General features: G+C 36.1%; 1 protein-coding gene across 1 annotated transcript in view; it reads left to right on the top strand.

Moving 5' to 3' along the window:
- The window catches only part of LOC123686544 (tyrosine-protein phosphatase 99A), a 465,126-nt gene that overhangs the window by 363,904 nt on the left and 80,506 nt on the right, over positions 1-20,716 (top strand). The window contains exon 4 of the mRNA XM_045626762.1: positions 3,006-3,187. Coding sequence (XP_045482718.1) covers positions 3,006-3,187 — 182 coding nt within the window. The remainder of the gene's footprint in view (positions 1-3,005; positions 3,188-20,716) is intronic.

Below are 20,716 nucleotides of genomic sequence, written 5' to 3' on the forward strand. Positions count from 1 at the left end.
AAAGTGTTATTTTCAACCTGAACACTTCAAATGAGAATTAATGAGTCCGGTCCTGGAATATTGAAAAAATTATGATGTATCTGACTCGACCTCGGCATATGTTAACTACATTCCAAGTTACAATAAATTCCGCCAGAAAGTTTGGTTCTGATGATGGTTTCATTATTTCCATGAATATCCAAACTCACCCTGTAGCGGTCTTAGGAAAGGCAGAAATTAAGTTTTTGCAGTCAATCCATACTCACCTAGTCCTACTCTACCTGTGGTAAGAGTATGTACAGTTACTCACGGGACAGCCTGTATATTATTATACACTGTGTCCGTAAAGTATGGAACAAATTCATTTTTAGCTAAACAGAACATTTTAAAAATTAATCCTGAAACATGTCGATTTTTCATTTTAATTCACCGTATTTTAAAATAATAATCTAATATACAGGATGAATTACTTTCGAGTAATGACGTCACCGTCATTTTTTTTTAAATGGAACACCCCCATTTCGTCTCAATTTCCTGATAACTCTAGCTGAGCTGATTCCAAAAATGTATCACATGTTGATTCCAATTGGTACAGGGTGAACAAAAATACAATAGTTTTGTGTGTGCTCATAAAGTAACGCGTAACATTCTTCATCAGTTAAATTAACAATATTGTCAAAAATACTTATTGTCAAGCGTCAATTGGTTTGAATGTAGCACCCTGTAGTTTGTTACATTTTTAATATTAAATAATTTCTTTCATATTCTTTCTGCTAGACCACAAGTACCAAACATGTTATTAATTATTATTATTAATCTAAAAATGTAACAAACTACAGGGTGTTACATTCAAACCGATTGCCGCTAGAGAATAAGTATTTTTCATAATATTGTTAATTTAACTAATAAAGAATGTTACGCGTTACTTTATGAGCACACACAAAACTATGGTTTTTTTTGTCCACCCTGTACCAATTGGAATCAACATGTGATACATTTTTGGAATCAGCTCAGCTAGAGTAATCGGAAAATTGAGACAAAATGGAGGTGTTCCATTAAAGAAAAATGACGTCATTACTCGAAAGTTTTTCACCCTGTATATTAGATAATTATTTTAAAATACGGTAAATTAAAATAAAAAAACGACGTGTTTCAGGATTATTTCTTAAAATGGTCTGTTTAGCTAAAAACGAATTTGTTCCATACTTTACGGACACAGTGTATATTCGAAAATGGAGGTTATACTCTCGCCTTCCTGGAGACAAAATTGAAAATTGTGGGTTTGTTAGCCGCGGTCTAGACGGTTTTTCACCAGATGTTCCGCTTTCAACAACGATAAGCATCTTCAAAGGTTTCTAGGTAGAAGATTGTAACTAGACGCTGGAATTCACAGATGGGGAAATCCAACGGGAACATTTCGACCATGAACGACTTCAATTTCCCTCAAAATTTGGAATAAATATAAAAACAAGCATGCCTATATGAAATTTCGAATCCAGATCGAACATAATTATTTTCGGAATTAGAGGTTACAAAACTTCGAGTATATCGTGTATCCCCGATAATTTTAGTTTCCCGCCCACACAGCAAGTAAAACCCTACCATATAGATTAAACTATCACATAAATTCGTAAGGAGTTTCAAGCTGTAGGATGACATAAATTATAACTGTAATCGATAATGATCGTTGTATGTGCAGGAACTTTGTTTCTACTTAATCCAATATCCATTTAACAAAGACCAACGGATTACCAACCGGAAATTGATGAATATCGGATATTTGATTATAATTTGAGATCAATGGGCAGAGTGCCTCTTGAGTTCGAGCGACAGAATATGGATGTAAAAAAATTTGAGTAGGTCCTCATTGCCCTTCAACAGTAAAGTTTATACACAGCAACAAGTACACAACACTCAGTTTTGATAATTACGTTACTGACATTGATCGCCACTGGAAACAAAGGGAAATATTCCACAATAGTTCAGCTTCAAGCATGTCCTTCAAAAGTTATTGAATCCAGAAGAACACTTATATTTCCAATGGAATTATTCGAAAACTCCAAGTGTTGTGTTAACAAAATGTTTTGCACCAATCGGATGGTAAATAACATTCCTACTCATTGTAGCTTCGCTTTGATCTCTACTTTCGTTTCTCCGAATATCCGAGTATACGTATATTTATTATTTGATATAATTTTTTCATTTTCCCAAATGATTTATTTTCAGACTTTCGAATTGAATTTGAATGCAACTATTTAAAACGAAAGCTCCTAACTTCAAGTTAGGACTTTTCTCATTTACGTTTCTCTCGATTTATAATCGAATATAAAATTTGAAAAATAGGAAATTTGAGGCGTTTCCATTATTTATCTTTTCCCGAGTCCTGTCGAATATGCATTCCTCATGAATTGTGGATTCTATTCAAATAGAAAGTAAGTATATTTATGAAATGAACCTCCGTATATAAATTATGGAAATTTGTTTCATTCGAACTGAACTAGATACATCATATACCAGTGTGCCCGGTCCCTGAGTGCATTGAAATTCAGTCGGCAAAAATGAACTAACAAGTTTGAATTATATGGTTTTATTGAAGGAAGCGGTAGATGCTCACGATAGAAATCGAAAAAGAGGAGGAACATAAGAGAACTCTCCAACTTCGAAGATAAATAATGTTGCTGAGGGTCAATATATAACATATAAGTTGTAGAAACTTCAACTAACTATAAATAGTGGCTTTCCTTTATATTTTTTCTCGACATTGTTTTCGTTTTAGAACTGGCCTAAGTGGGAGAGAAAATGTGATAAATATCACACAATTTCAGCCAAATATACAACTTCAAATGCACCTTGAGCTCCAAGAAACATATAAAAAAACCATATTCTTGCATTATTCTTAACAATAAATACTCGATTTCAAAAACCAATATCTTAAGGTTATTGTCGAAATTGTGAATATATTCATGAGATGAATTGATAGTGCAGTGAAATAGAAGTTTGTTAATAATACTGTTTTTTCTTTATAGAGTTGGCGAGGCTGGTGAATGGGATGAAGTTCCTGGAATTCTTACACCTTCCAATGGCAGCTTTTTCACAGTAACAGGTTTGAGACCTTATACCGTCTACAGTTTTCGAGTTGTAGCAGTAAACATCATGGGCGTTAGTAAGCCAAGCAAAGAATCCTATTACATGGTCACTCTCAGAGAGGGTAAGTTCCATTAATACTTTAGGGATCGATTGAGGAAAATTTCAAACGATGCGATATACGGTAGTCTCAAATATACATTGGCGTACAACTCTGCTCCCGCCGTTTTGTTCCAAAATTCGAGGCTTCATTGTAAAAAACTGGTTCTACATTCATGATTCGAAGTATTTTCCATCTCTGGTCCTAATTTCTCTTATCTTTCGGGCAGCGTACGAATCCTGCGTTGAAAAAGCTAGTCATCTTTTGAAGCGATCCACGAATTGATCAGATTTTTAACTTCTTTATAAAACCGGAAGTGCTGGTCAGCCAGGCCGTATGCCATTGATCGAAACAAGTGATAGTCCTAGGGAGCAACGTCTGGAGAATACGGCAGGTAGGGTGCCACTTCCCATTTCAACGTATCCAAGTATGTCTTGACCACTTTCGCAACATGGGGTCGAGCATTGTTATACTGTAAAATCACTTTATCATGTTTGTCGTTGAATTGTGGCCGTTTGTCTTTCAATGCTCGGCTCAAATGCATTAATTGCGTTAGTTAATGATCGCCTGTGATTGTTTCAGTCGGTTTTAACAATTCATAATACACCAGGTCGAGCTGGTCCCACCAAATACTGAGCATGACCTTGGAACCGTCAATATTCGGTTTGGCCGTCGACGTGAAAGCATGACCGGGATATCCCTATGATTTTCTGCGCTTAGAATTATCGTAATTTTCCGTCTCTAATCACAATGCGATGCAGAAATATCTTCCGTCTTTGGCTTGCAGCTGTTCACAACCAAATAAACGCCGTTCAACATCTCTCTGCTTCAACTCGTACGGCACCCAATTTCCTTGTATCAAAATCATTCCCATGATTTTCAGGCGTTTTGAAATGGCTTGTTGCGTCAATCCCAATGATCCTGTCAATTCTTGTTTTGTTTGACACGAGTCTTGATCACGTAATGCCTTAAATTCGACATCTTCGAAAACCTTCGCTCTTCCACCGCCATGCTGATCTTCGACATCAAAATCACCATTCCTGAAGGGTGGAAACCACTCTCGGCACGTTCTTCCACTAATAGCAGCCTCACCATAAGTATTTGAGAGCATTCGATGAGCCTCAGCCCCAGATTTCTTCATATTAAAACAGAAAATTAAAACCTCCCAAAAATGACGAGAATTTGGCTCGTAAGTTGACATGTTTAATCAAGAATAACTCTATGATGAAGACACAAATCGACTTATATTTCGCTGGCGTTATGTATTCTAATACCTAAGCTTATTGTATGACAACTAAGATGTATTTATTTCGACTACCACCTACTGATACAGCCATCTATCGCAAAACGGCGGAAGCAAAGTTGTACACCATATTAAAAATAAAAATAATTGTATTAGTTTCATTGGAAACTAATATTATTATTCTCATACCGAGATAAATTTTGAAATTATTTCTCAAAAACAGGTTGTTGTGCTACTTTTGAAATACTTGTACGATATATTGAAATTTTTATTTTACACCTAATGAATTCTTTGTTTCGAAATTGTCAGAAAAACAACAATTTAATCAGTCGTATTTACGGAACCCCTATTCGGATTTTGCCCATCACCATATTACATTTCGGTCTTCGCAATCAGAACTTACCCTGAAACTTTCAAGTTTCTAGATTTCAAAATATCTAGACGATCAAACAATTCCAATAATGGAGAGATAATAGTATATTATTCAAAGAGCGGTAATATAGGTCATAACTCACGCAGATGAAGTTTGCAGCACGAGCCGCAGACGAGTGCTCTAATTCATCAAGTGAGTTATGACCATTACCGCAATTTGAATACTATACTTTATCTACGACATTATCAATAAATACTAAGAAACAAATACAGACTCAGAATATAGATAGAAGGAACGGAGAGTAAACATTTGTGCTCGATCCCGAGTACAAGAGAGATGGAAACTTAGTGTCGCCAATTACAATCGAACTAGCTTTGTCTAGACCGAATCCAGTACAGAGTACAGAGATAGAACTTTATTGAAAAACCTTAATAGTTGCCTATAACAATGCCAATTTTAGATTGTAATTAGTCATTTTGTTCATTGATAAAATTAAGTGTGAATTTTGACCAACCAGTACAAATTTTTGCGTTTTTAGTTTTTGTGATCGACGTTTAAGAAATGACGTTAATTTAAAATTCTCTATATTGATTCCATTATTCATGTTGAGTGTGCTTCTTGGCATGGAGTGGATTGTCCATAGAGACTATGCTTTATATTTAGTGCTAAGTTCACTGAAATATACCAAAAAACATTCCCTGTAAACGATGACTTGATGTTGATCTTGAAAATTTTTGTAAACTCTTTGATATGTTTTTAGGCAAGTAATTCTGTATGGTAACATTAGCTGTTCGTCTTTTCCAAATGTATATACCTACATATAATATTTCATCTTCACTATCTGAATTAATCGTTTTCAGCAAAACATTCACAATAATTAGATATCAACTTAATTTGAAAACGTCAAAATTATTAAAGTGACATTCCTTCGGATATTCCTCCCCTCAATAACAATAATGGAATGTTCCCTTTCGGCCGAACGAATAGAAGCAGAGAAGTATAGAAGCACAGATCCATCTTTTCCGATTTATTCTAGTGAGTTGTTATAACTCACGCTGTTTGTTAATAGATACTATTAATTGCTCAAAAGCGGTTGAATAATGAATACATAATTCAATAGGAATAGATGAAGAAAATTGGATCAATTTCGTGGCTTTCTTCAGATTAAAGCAGATGTTCAAATCCACAAAATGAAGATATCATGTGATATCGAAGCCAACACGTTCAATTTTGGCACAGCCGTGGCGAATGCTAATGCAGATTAGGAAATTCGATATTCAGTGCTAACATGCCAAAACCTGGCTGTCCCTCATCTCACTCCTCCAAGTTTCAGAATATGAGTTGCCAATGTAATATCCAAGAATGAGCCACATAATTGTTACGCTGATTGCATTATGATGCAAAATTGTGAGGGAAGCTCAGGAATTTGAGGGTGCAGAAGAAAGCTAATGAGTTACAACTCCAACAGACTTAAATATGAAAATCCGTCATTCTCTGGTTTGTTGAGTGGCATCTCTTGTTTCTGACAATTTGATTTCAAGGGAAACTCCTAATCTCATTGTGCAAATGGCAATGGCCCCCATTATATTCTATGAAAGTACAAATATTAAGTAAGATGGAGTTCTAAGTAATTGAAAACATAAGTTAAACCAAATGAAATAAAACAAAATTTGGGGAAATTAATTAGGTTTTGATTCCTTTCATGAGGGATTTTTTTGAGTAAAGACAGAATCTATTCAATAAACAAAACCCAATCATATAGTAACTGACAGAGAAACTGCAATACCCAGATGGGGCTATTTTAATTTTAATTTGTTTTTTGGTGGAACATAGAAAGTATAACAAGGAGTAAATGATTGAAATTTGGCGAAAAAACGAGGGGTTCATAATTTTTTTTCAATGAATTTGTTAATAATGTGCTTGTCCACCGCGATTTTCTATACACTCACCAATTCCTCTCGGCATTGATGCAATAAATAAATGAATAAATGAATAATGTACATAACGCTGAACATCCAGCTGAGGTTCACGTCTTTCTCCCAGACGTCGTCTAACCCTTCTTCGGCCATCATGTGGACCCAAAGGGAATCGTGATTCATCAGAAAAGACGACCTGATGCCATCACACATTCCAATGTTGACGTTCTCTGCACCACTGTAATCGTTGCCGGCGATGCTCAACCGTCAGGGATAACACAAGATAGGTTCGATAATGCTGCAGTCCAAAAAACCTTATCTGGCGGTAAACCGTTCGGACAGTTACAGGATGATCTTGTTCTTCTAACCACTCATCAGTCAAACATCAGGTTGTCGCAAATCGGTCTCTAATGGCCATAAGTCTTAGACGTCGATCTTGAACTTCATTTGTGCCCTTCGACATCCGATGCCTACTCTTCTTCCATTCTGGGCATTATCAAACCACGCTTGACAACATTTCATAAAATTAGTTGAATTTCTGTTCGTACGGTTAGCGATTTCTCGAAATGACAACCCCGCCTCCCGTAGACCAATAATTGGACCTCTTTCAACTTCACTTAGCTCACGTGCTCTAGGCATTTTAACAACAACTGAACATCGACTTAGGATCTCCTCGAATAGCTGGTTTGTTGTAAAATTTAAAGAACTTGCAAAAAATGACTACATTATCTAAGTAACGAAAATTGTCTACATGAAAAAACCTTCAGGTTTTTTTTTCGAATTCAATCATACTATCTATGTTTCACCAGAAAAAAAAATTAAAATTCGAACAGCTCCTTCTGGGTGTTGCAGATCTTTGTCAGTTAGTATATTTGAAATGAAACTCTGCAAATTTCAAACAATGATTTACCAATATTAATGGCTTGATTTTGGCCTTCAAAATTTTTGGATTCTAATCCGATCAAGAAATATCAATGCGTTATAAAATTCATTCAATTCCAAACAAATAGGGCTTTTAGTTTCAGAGATAAGCTAAGCAGGGCAAACATACGATTTTGTTGTTCAATTTCTGATTATTTACATGTAAATTGTGAACATTTCAGTAACGATTACAAATTGAAAATAATAAACCAAAAGAAATGCCTTATCAATTACAGTTTAGAGGTAAGTGATTCCGTAAAGAATTCTTAAAGCAATAAATATTTCTAGTTGAATATAGTACATGTCGTAAATTCCCTTGGATAAAAAGGGACAAGCTCCCAAACTAGATAGCGTCGTTCAGAAAATATCAATAATACATAGGTTCTTACGAGCACTCCTGAATTATTTATGTTTGTAGTAGTAACAGACACAACAAAGGCAAAATCAAGATAAAATCAGATTTCCTGGTTCAGATTAACAAAGCTTATATAACTCTGTTTGCTTTATTTCCTCTTGATAAATCGAATTTATCAAAATCATGGAAATTTATTTTGTTATGAAAGCGAGTTGGTGGTGGATCATTTTTTTCGGGCAATATTTTTTTAATGATTTCTATTACTGTTTCAGTAAAAAAAGGTTTATCTAGATTATTGGTGGTATTTGGATATGTGCGTTATATTCTAGCTAACAGAAAAGTTCTCAGATTGTTTCTTCAAATGTGGTTAATACAAAAGTTAGTTATTCAATACAGTCCAGCAAAATATTTCTTGTAGTATAAATTGTTCCAAAAAATGCCGAAACAGGTCAATTTTTAATTGGAAGGGGGACATCTTGCGATTGAAAATCGCTTCAAGCAACATCTCAAAAAAATTTGGGTCGAGTGACACATAATTTTTAAGGTTTTGCGATTCTAAATATGACTATGTCAAAAAAAAAATTTGTTTCGCGTTCTTTCGGGTTTTAAAAATTTGTTTGACTGATGGGCAAAGAGTTTCTCAACTAATTTTGTTCAATAAGATGTTGGAATATCCTATCGTTCATTTCCAGATAGTAATAGTGTTTGCTCAACATTTTCTCTGACTCATTGAAAAGTACTTCTTGCAGTTAATAGTTCTTTTGTTGATGTTGATCCTTCAATCACAACTATGTGCTACAAAATGAAGATGATATCATGGAATAAGAATGTAATTACTACCTCGGCAATTTCAAATCTTAATACGTTCAGAAATTGGATCACTCAATTTCTTACAGCAATCACATCCAACTAGTTTTACATGCAAAAATGACCGTCAAACTGATACACTGAGTACAAATACATAACATAAACATTAAACGAAAGAATGTTGAAAAATAATGCACAGTGTTGCTATTTTGATCATTTTGAATTGCCCTTTATATGTAGAATGGCGAAACTTGACTACAAGTATGACTTAAGATTCTTGAGGGAGTTGCTTAGGGAAATGATGATGATGAATTTGTTGTGATCAAGATGTTTCCCATCAAATTAAAATTGGCCTGTCTCATTTTCACGGAAATATTCAGCTGGGCTGTGGACCACTCTGTTTACTATTGTAGTAACTGTGGTTTCAAATACACTGCGCAAAAGAATTAACGCACATTATGGAAATCTCAAATTTATTCTACAACTGAAGGTGTTCTCAATGATAATTATTTTTATCAGAATTATGCATGCATATGTTATCCACTTTCAACGTTTTTCTTCAATACAGATGTTTTTTCCCAGCAGGAATAAAAAAAGATGAGATTATTTGATTTTGAATGTAATGGCTCCATTCTGAAATCAGTTGTTCTCGATCAATTCTAGTGATCAATAGTTTTTCTTTCGTTTGATTTTCTACACTCGATCGCTATGCAACGCGAAACACGCAAGCGGTAGTTTTGCGAGAAGAAGGGTGGACATACACAAGAATTGCAGAAAGGTTTGGAGTTTCCCATACAAGTGTGTCCAGAATGTTGCAGCAATTCAGGGAGACAGGTATGAATGTCCGAAGACCAGGACAGGGAAGACCACGGGTAACAACTGCCATTCAAGAACGTTACTTGAGAGTTTCTTCGTTGAGGCAACCGCTCGCCTCCTTCAAAATCAGCTTGAGCAAACTCATGGGGTGCAAATTAGCACTCAGACAATAAGAAATCGCCTCAGAGAATATGATTTAAGGCCTCGTGTCGTGGCAAGAGGCCCAGCTCTTACCCCAGCCAATCGAAGGGCGCGTTTGGATTTTGCGAGAGAGCATATCCATTGGAAAGAGGCTGATTGGGAAAGAGTTCTCTTCACAGATGAGTCTAGATTCTGCCTCTACTATTGTGATCGACGTTTCCTTGTATACAGACGTCCACATGAAAGACATGCTCAGTGCACTCTTTCTCAATCAGCCTCTTTCCAATGCATATGCTCGCTCGTAGAATCCAAACGCGCCCTTCGTTGGCTGGGGTGAGAGCTGGGCCTCTTGTCGCGACACGAGGCCTTAAATCATATTCTCTGAGGCGATTTCTTATTGTCTGAGTGCTAATTTGCACCCCATGAGTTTGCTCAAGCTGATTTTGAAGGAGGCGAGCGGTTGCAAACCCTTGTCTCAACGAAGAAACTCTCAAGTAACGTTCTTGAATGGCAGTTGTTACCCGTGGTCCACCCTGTCCTGGTCTTCGGACATTCATACCTGTCTCCCTGAATCGCTGCAACATTCTGGACACACTTGTATGGGAAACTCCAAACCTTCCTGCAATTCTTGTATATGCCCACCCTTCTTCTCGCAAAACTATCGCTTGGGCATATTCCTCTGTAGAAAATCAAACGAAAGAAAAACTATTGATCACTAGAATTGATCGAGAACAACTGATTTCAGAATGGAGCCATTTCATTCAAAATCAAATAATCTCACCTTTTTTTATTCCTGCTGGGAAAAAACATCCGTATTGAAGAAAAACGTTGAAAGTGGATAACATATGCATGCATAATTCTGATAAAAATAATTATCATTGAGAACACCTTCAGTTGTAGAATAAATTTGAGATTTCCATAATGTGCGTTAATTCTTATGCGCAGTGTAAATTGAAATGACGATTTAACTTACAGAATTAGAATGAGTTAATTCTTCGGGTATAAAAATTTGATCACCACCATTGTTGATTGTCGGCTAAATGGCGATTGATTGTTCTTCCCCATTACATAGTGATTAGCAGCGTCAACTCTGGTAATGGACACAGCTAATTCAAGCCCAATGTCAACTTCGAATTACAAATGTGGTTGATCTGTTATTTATTCCGTCAAACGACCGGCAAGGATTTGCGAACGAAGAAGGATATGAATTTTATATCAATCCTAAATAAGCAAGTCGAGGTAGATGCATAGCTTTAACTATCATTATATAAACGTTCAGCTAGAATTCCCTGTTGGATTCAATTTAGTCCGGCAAATATTTGTTCTCATGTTAGGAGTCTGATATCGAAGAGCCGGTTCTAGAGCAGTTTTTCGAAGATTATGATTCTGTTTAACTCGGCTTAACCATTCGTTCAACCAATCCACTTTTAATTGCCCGTTAACACCTGGCAAGCTCAATCTGTTGATTTTAATCGTTTCGTTAACCCAGTAATACAAACCACAACAATAAAAATCATATATTTGTAGGATCCAGTTATTGTTTCCTGTAAAAAATTGAGATGGTCAACCGGATGCTTGGAGACTTATTAGTTTCTCTGATTTGTCGAGGGTATGACGGTTTCAATGAATTTACAGGGAACGAATTGTTATTGTACATATAATGTGAAAATAATATAATGTGTTATTCTTCGAGGTGTCGAAGATATGTCAAGAGTTGTAAATCTTGAAGAGATTTATTGGGGGGTTGAGAAAGTTCGAAGACAATACGGTCGTACCAGATGTGTCACATCTGTGTATCAGGTTCTAGTCCTTCGGGAATATTCGATTTCCAGGAATCCGCGAAGATCTTTGTGGGCAGTACGGCAAAGCTCTTATTGGACTAGGGGATGGTTCTTTCCCCTAAGTGTGTGGTCAAGCCGAAAGAAGGGAGGTCGATATTCGAGACAGGGAAGTTGAAATCGGCAGAGAGCACAGTTCAAATTAAGCCGAAGACGGGTACAGTTCAACTTAAGCCGAGGACAGAAAAAGTTCGGTCGGTCAACTTAAGAACAAATCAAAGACGAGACGACCGAAAACTTGAAGTACGACGAAGACGTGATAAACAAAGACGTTTCGAGTAATCAGCAAACGAGTTAAAGACGAAGAAACTTGTAATTAAGACGTAATTAGGATCTTCTCAATACTGAGTTTGTACTGTATGAGTGCGGCTTTGTAAATAGATGTAAATAATTGAAAAGAGTTCAATTACTACAAATCCAATAAAGTCACGGAGAAAAAAACGAAAGGCCAGGTAATCGACTCATACCTCTAGACGATCGATTAACCAAGCCTACATATTCATACAAGGAGAATCTTCCCAGATCATTCAGGGATATCTCACAAGAATATTATGAAAAAAATTCGGAAATATGTGATAGCCACTCAGTTTTTATATCATACAAAAAAGATTTCCACTTGTCTATTATATAAATAGCAATTGTTTCGATACACAGACTATTGGTTTTCAGTTTTCAAAAATGTAATTATCTGTATATTCTTGAATTAAGTGTGGTTATTCTTTGCTAGCCCGATAGATGGCGCATCTTGGGACATAAACCAACCGTCCTACGGCAGAATCACCACGCTCCGCTAGCAAGGAGAGATCGGGAGATCTGGGCGGCCATGCCAAAAGATTCGTATGAGTCGCTTCGAAAAAGTTTAAACTAACTCTGGCAAATTGAAGTCGGGCATCATCTTGCTGAAATGTTGGATTCTCGAACCGGTTAAGGTGAGGGAGAACATATGGCTCAACCATTTCTTGAAGGTAATGCAGCGCTGTCATTTACCTCGAATAAAGACTAAAGAAGACCTACTTGCATGAGCAATAGCATCATCAACATCAAACTGAGGTTCACGTCTTTCTCCCCGATGTCGTCTAACCCTTCTTCGGCCATCATGTGCACCTAAGGAGAATTAGAGATTCATCAGAAAAAACGACCTGATGCCATTTGACATTTCAATGTTGACGTTCTCTGCACTACTGTAATCTTTGCCGGCGATGCTCAACCATCAGAGGTAACATAAGATGGGGTCTATAATGCTGCAGTCCAAAAGACCTTATCCGGCGGTAATTCGTTCGGACAGTTACAGGATGGCCTTGTTCTCCTAACCACTCATCAGCCAAAGATCGAGTTGTCGCAAATCAGTCTCTAAAGTCTTAGACGTCGATCTTGAAATTCATTTGTGCCTCTTCGACGTCCGGTGCCTACTCTTCTTCGATTTTGGGTATTATCAAATCACTCTTACAACATCTCATAACAGTAGTTGTATTTCTGTTCGTACAACCCTGCCTCTCGTAGACCAATAATTCGATCTCTTTCAAATTTACTAACAAAGTAACGAAAATTGTTCACATGAGAAAACCTTCACGATTCTTTTCTCCAAATTCAATAATTTACTCCTTGCTATACTATCTATGTTTTACCCAAAAAAAAAAAATTCAAATTCAAATAGCTCCTTCTGGGTGTTGCAGTTTCTTTGGCAGTTAGTATATATGATAAAGATATATTATTGTGAAGGGAAATGTATTTTGATATTTACATCAAATATCTAAAATTACCTCAACTTTCAATGGTTGCATCATGCATCTTTTATAAAAAAGCCCCACATGCACAAAGCCATAAATTGCCCAAATTCATTTAATGTTTTCCTTCAAATATTATCCTTGGTAGAATCATCCACAATTGGTTTACATGTGGGAGGTCGACTACTTGCAGAAATTCATTCTTTTGTCATTTTACAGAAAGCATTGCTTATTGTTGCTCATTATTCATTATAGGAAATACTATACATTTAGCCTAATACGTCTGATCAGAGCATAATGCACTCTATTTTTATTTCAACAAAAGTTCTATCCCTAATGGACAAAATCGTATATTAACTTTCATAAATAACATTCTATATAAAATTTCGTTTATGAGACTTTTCAGCCTTTATGACTTAGAAGAATTAGATCAATCTTCGTGATACCGACTCGTGATTATAAATGATTCGAATTGAAATATGATTCCTTATTGAGTACTCGTCAATCAGATCTGATCTAAAATATATCTTGCAATAATATGATAATACTACTAGGAAATAAAGGCATGTAAAAGTAATTCAGGAATTGGATAAATCTGCAGGATGTATCTGAAAAAGAGTGCAAACTTCTCTTTGAAGTATAGTAGAGCAAAAAACCACAACGGACAGACCATTGTTATTTTATAAAAGCTGAAAGTAACCACAACACAACCTAAATTCTATCGTCGCTTATCGTCTTTACCTGTGTAGCGGACATGCACAGAAAAACTTTCAGCTTTTATAAAATATCGAAGGTCTAGCCAGCGTGGGATCTTGGGCTATAGAATATCATACGATTTGGGAATAAATTTTGTTCAGGCATATTTCTTCAATTAGATACCATATCGAATGAATTTTAGGGGTGCTTCCTATAAAATTTTCTTTAAAAAATACGCTTAGTTACTACGGAGATCAAGTTTGGTCGATGTGCAAAAAATCACTTTGAATACAGATTTTCGAAAATCTGCCCTGCATCATATTTGATCCATGTAACATTCATCCTGAATAAAGTTTGTATAGAAATATACATATGATTGATCTACCCTTTGCAAACAGGCTAATCCAAAAGCCTGATTTATATCCTTTCATTCGGGAATTTCGAATATGCGAATCAATTCGGTGCAAATACAAAGTTACCTACATCGTTGAATCCTAAGCCTGAATTTAGTATAAATAATAATCGTAATGAAAAGTTTCAAAATGTATTGAATTGACGCATACGTAAAATTATTCCGAAAATATTATAACTGAAAATGTGTATAATCATCCGGAATTGAGGATGTCTTTACATTAAAATCAATTTCTCAATTGCATCTAATTGCCTGTTCCTGAAAAGAAGCGTTCGACTGTTTGAAATAATAATAGTATTAGTCGTCATTGAATGAAAAAATAATTTGAAACTTTAAATTGCAATTTTTCAGTTCATCTTTCAAAGCAATCCACGAATCCAATTTTTCACTTCTTCATAAGATCATAAGTATTGGTCAGCCAGGCCGTGTGCCATTGATCGAAACAAGTGATAGTCCAAGAAACTAACCGTCTGAAGAATACGGTGGGTGGAGTAGGACATCCTATTTTAATGTTTCCAAGTATGTCTTGACCACTTTCGCAACATGGGGTTGAGCATTGTCATGCTGTAAAATCACTTTATCTTGTATCTCGTTGTATTGCGGTCGTTTCTCCTTCAAAACTCGCTCAAACGCATTGATTGCGTTCGATAACGATCGCCTGTCATTGTTTCAGTCGGTTTCAACAACTCATAATACACTACGCCCAGCTGGTTCCCCGAATACTGGGCATGACCTTGGAACCGTGAATATTCGGTTTGGCCGTCGACGTGAAAGCATGACCGGGATATCCCCATGATTTTCTGCGCTTGGGATTATCGTAATAAACCCATTTTTCGTCTCCATTCACAATGCGATGCAGAAATCCTTTTCGTCTTTGCCTTGCAAGCAGCTGTTCATAAGTAAATAAACGCCGTTCTCTCAGCTTCAACTCGAACCATACCCAATTTTCTTGTTTCTATATCATTCTCATGATTTTCAGGCGTTTTGAAATGGCTTGTTGCGCCACTCCCAATGATCCTGCTAATTCTTGTTGCGTTTGACAGCATTCTTGATCATGTAATGCCTCCAATTCTGCATCTTCGATAACCTCCTCTCTTCCACCGTCAAAATAACCATTCTTGAAGGGTTGAAACCACTCTCGGTGCGTTCTTTCACTAATAGCGTCCTCACCATTGGTATTTGAGAGCCTCAACCGCAGATTGCTTCATAATAAAACAGAAAATTAAACCCCCTGAAATGACGAGAATTTGGCTCGTAAGCTGACATGTAATCAAGAATAACTTCATGATGCAGACAGAAATCGACTAATATTTCGATGGCGTTATGTTTACAAATACCCAATCTTATATGTAGGCTTCTACGATATATTTATTTCGACTACCACTTACCGCTACAGCCATCTTATGCTAACCGCGGAAGCAAAGTTGTACACCTAATATATTCGAGAAAGGTACGTTCATCGATATGTGTTTTCATAATTTTTGGTTCAATAAAACACTAAAAATTTTCCACAGTAGTTCAACAGTGACACAAGTCACTCAATGAATCTCGGGCTGACGCATAGATGGGACCACCATATTCGATTCTACTTATTACGAAACTCGACCTGATAATTTTTCTTGATCGATCCGAAAAGTTCATGATTAAAAATAATAAACCCAAATGATAATCGTAAAACCTTCCAAGCGTAACTCATTTTAATGGACACACCGTATAATTCTCGATAAGAATGAATGAATTTCTGCCTCTCCTCCACTTATCTATAATTCCGTCAATTTCTGGCGCGAGAAAATTGAAATATTTTTTGCCAGATGCTGCTCGAAATAAAAAACGGATCTTTTCGATTTGGGGGAGATCAAGTGCCAGTCAGTCTGTGTGCATCAGAAATTAATTCCACAATACGGAATCCAGTATTTAAATCAGCTCAGCAAGTGGTCGGAACTTAATGACGTAAAGCCTCTTTGAAAACTTTGATTAAGAAATCGCAAAATTCCATATTTGTCGGACAGCTCTGAGAACTTAATAAAAAAAGATGGTAGGATTGAGCGTATCTCCTCGAAATCAGAAGGAGAAGGGAGAGTATTTTTTTACTTGAAAATACAGTTCTACCTCTTCCGTAATTAGAGTTTGCATACATAGGCGTACCACGTTGCTTCCGCGGTTTTTTCAGAAATTTGATGCTTTATTGTGAAAAATGGGTTATACATTTATGATTCAAAGTATTGTCCATCGCTGGCCACTATTTTCTCCCTTCTTTCGGCCAGCGTACGAATCCCTCGTTGAAAAAACTGGTCATTTATGAAGCGCTCCACGAATCGATCCAATTTTTCACTTCTTCATAAGACCGGAAGTGCTGGTCATCCAGGCCATTTGCCATTGATCGAAACAAGTGATACTCCGAGAGAGCAACGTCTGGAGAAGGGTCGGGTAGGACTTCCCATTTCAACGGTTCTAAGTATGCCTTGACCACTTTCGCAACATGAGGTTGAGCATTGTCATGCTATAAAATCACTTTATTATGTCTCTCGTTGTATTGCGACCTTTTGTCTTTCAATGCTTGGCTCAAACACATTAATTGCGTTCGATAACGATCGCCTGTGATTGTTTCAGTTGGTTTCAACAACTAATAATACACTACGCCGAGCTGGTCCCACCAAATACTGAGCATGACCTTTGAACCGTGAATATTCGGTTTAACCGTCGTCGTGGAAGCATGGCCGGGATATACCCATGATTTTCTGCTCTTGGGATTATCGAAATGAACTCATTTTTCGTCTCCAGTCACAATACGATGCAGAAATCCCTTCCGTATTCGCCTTGCAAGCAGCTATTCACATGTAAACGGTTCAACATTTTTCGGCTTAACTCGTACGGCATCCAATTTCCTTGTTTCTGGATCATTTCCATGACTTTCAGGCATTATAAATGGCTTATCGCGTCACTCCCAATGATTCTGCTATGCTTGTTGCGTTGACACGAGTCTTGATCAAGTAATGCCCCCAATTCTGCAACTTCGAAAACTTTCTCTTGTCCACCGCTGGACTTCGACATCAAAATCACCAATCTTAAAGCGTTGAAACCACTCTTGGCACTTTCTTTCTTTTCGGAGAGCATCCGATGAGCCTCAGTCTCATATTTCTTTATTTCAACGCAGAAAATTAAAAGCTCCCAGAAATGACGATAATAAGGCTCGTAGGCTGACATGTTTGATCGAGATTAATTTTATGATGCGGACACAAATCAACTAATATTTCGATGGCGTTATATTTACAAATACCTAAGATTATTGTTTGACATCTACGATCTAATTGTTTCGACTATCACTTTCCGCTACAGCCATCTATTTCCACCAATAAAGCATTCGAGAATATTCCCTGAAGTTTACGCATTTTTTTTTTGTTTAAAAGGTATAGGATCTAAAAATCGTATGAAATAAGTTTGATTGTAAATTGAGGTACGATTGAAAAACCTTTCAATTTTCAAAGTGATATTAAACAAAGATTATGAATCAGTCAGTTTATTCTAAACTGCCATAGCAAGGTTTCTTTCAAAATTTCAAAGAATCGATCAATTTCCGCACAGAATCGAAATCGATCTGCACTGAAGAACCTAGATATATTGTTCACCCTGATAAAAGGAAATGTCAAATATAAATTTTTTCAAAACTTGAAGTGATAAAATTGAAGATATATTGCTACGATATTACCCACAATGTTCTCACGAATTTTTGAACTCTTCCATCCTAATACATTACATATATTGAATGTCACTGCTATTTAATTATTAGATTGTACAATATTGAAATAATTTTTTTTTTGAGTACACAAAAAAATGATGAAAAGTAACTCACAAATGTCATTTATTGAACTCAGCTCTCATTTCAATATCAATAATAAGAATTTCATTATACAATAACTTTTTCAGGATATTCTCAACCACACTTCCACTCTACAACATAGTCTCTCCACTTCGAAAGCAATGAGGATCGATAAAAAATATATATCATTTTTGGAATACCTAACTACCTAAGTATACTGCTTATCCTTGTTCTTCGACAGCAACGCCACTGCTTCTCATAACACGATTATTCTCGCGAAAATCCTAAAAACTTTAAATGAAAATGTTTCAAGCTCGAAAAATGGGTCGGAATGAAAACAAACAGAGAAAATGTGAAAAACCGTCGGAGTTTGTGTATGGTGGGATGACCATTTTGAAGGTGTCGAGGAAATCGAAATGTTCAGCGATTGAATCGAACATGAGATGAATGAGAGAGTAATTCTGTGAGAGACAATGAATCTCGCTAACAGCAATTTGTGTTTCCATCATGAAGCGTGTATTTATCCGAAACTACAACAACCTTTTTGACGCACCGCTTCAAAATATCCATTTGTATTTGGCAGAATTGAATTCGATCAAATGATCCTTTGAAAGTTAAAGTTTGTACCACTCTATCATCTATGAAAATTAATAGAGTGGAATTGGTCTCAGTGGCGGTTCGTTAGGGCGTTTCCTACCGACTTGGTAAAACTAAAACTATTTATTTTCTTTCTTTTCTTTATTGTACTAGCTGACAGAGAAACTGCAACATTCAGAAAGAGCTGTTTGAATTTTTAATTTTTTTTTGGTAAAATATAGATAGTATAGCGAGAAGTGAATGATTGAATTTGGAGAAAAAAGGTTTATTCATATAAACAATTTTCACTTATAATGTTCGAACCACCCTATATATTTAGTACGTTTAACCTCTGCAACAGCAACTCCAGACAGACATAGAATTTGATTTTTTTTATCATACATTTATATACATCAAAATTCCTTGAATTTGAAAGGAAATCCGAACAAAGGGAGCAAGGTATTTCTCGAATTTGAATGGTACTACTGTAGGATCCAATTATTGTTCCCTGTAAATAATTGAGATGGTCAACAGGATGCTTGGAGACCTATTAGTTTCTTCAAGCGTCGTTACAGGGAACGAATTGCTTCTTGTTAAAAGGTCAAAGGAAGTATTAAGATGTCGAAGACATGTCGGGTCGATTACTCGATTGTAAATCTTAGGAGATTTACTGGGGTTAGGAAAGATCGAAAACGAGACGGTTGTACCAGATGTGTCACATCTGTGTAACAGGTTCTAGTCCTTCGAGAATATTTGATTTCCAGGAATCCGCGAAGAGCTTTGAAGGCGGTACGGCAAAACTCTTATTGGACATGGGGTGGTACTTGGTACTTTCCCCCGATATCGGAGTGGTACTAAGAGTTCCAGCCGGTATACAGTTCAAGTTAAGGCTAAGTTCGGTCGGTCAAGACTTAAGACGTACGACGTAAGACGGTTCGCGGACTAGAATAAGACGAGTCCGAACGAGTTAAAGACGAGACGACCGAAACTAGAATTAAAGATGAAGACGTGATATTCGAAGACACTTCGAGTAATTAACACTTGAGTTTAAGACGAAATTCAGTAGCGTATCTACTGTGTTTGTACTGAAGTGTGGCTTTGTAAATATGTGTATATAATTGAAAAGAGTTTAATTATTACAAACCCGAACAAAGTCACGGAGAAAAAGATGAAAGGCTAGGTAATCGAATCATACCTACACTACTAACATTTGAAATAAAACATACTATGTGAGAACGTATCTTTTCCAAAAAATCAATTTAAAATGAATGAAGACACAGAAACTGATCCTTTTGATATTCCCTATGATGAGAAAAATGTTACCAATAGACTTTCTCGATTCGAATGTATTTTGAATTGTGGTTGGAAACCTGGTAGCGCTTTCCAATAATAACGCGTCATCAATTGATCTGCAATCAATTCAATCCAATTTATGGTCACTTCAACTGGAAATATATGTACTCTGGGGTTTTCTCGCGAATTTTATTTTCGATATGGAATAAATTATTTCACAAATACGGACGAATATGAGAATAGAAAAATCAGAATTTAAATTGACCTCATATAGCATCCATCAAATTATTTCGTAATACGAAATTCTTGTTTTCATAATAATCAAATATCTGATCTATTAGCGCAAACAATATATGTATTTGCATATAACACGCAGAAATATAGATTGGATACACAGAGAATCCAATTATTTTTTTTTCCACGATTGGTAATATTTGCTTATTATACTTGCTATTATTGTTCTGAGTAATGGTGTTACATGAAATTAAAAGGAGCAACATCAATTAAATACTTGGGAGTGAAAATGGATCAAAATTCAAAATTTAAATAACATATCGAGTATATTGCGGAGAAGATGGCATGAAAAATTCAGTTCTCAATAGAATTAATAAGAAAATAGATATGA

The sequence above is a fragment of the Harmonia axyridis genome, chromosome X (assembly GCF_914767665.1).
Source record: "Harmonia axyridis chromosome X, icHarAxyr1.1, whole genome shotgun sequence".
NCBI classification, from domain to species: Eukaryota; Metazoa; Arthropoda; class Insecta; order Coleoptera; family Coccinellidae; genus Harmonia; species Harmonia axyridis.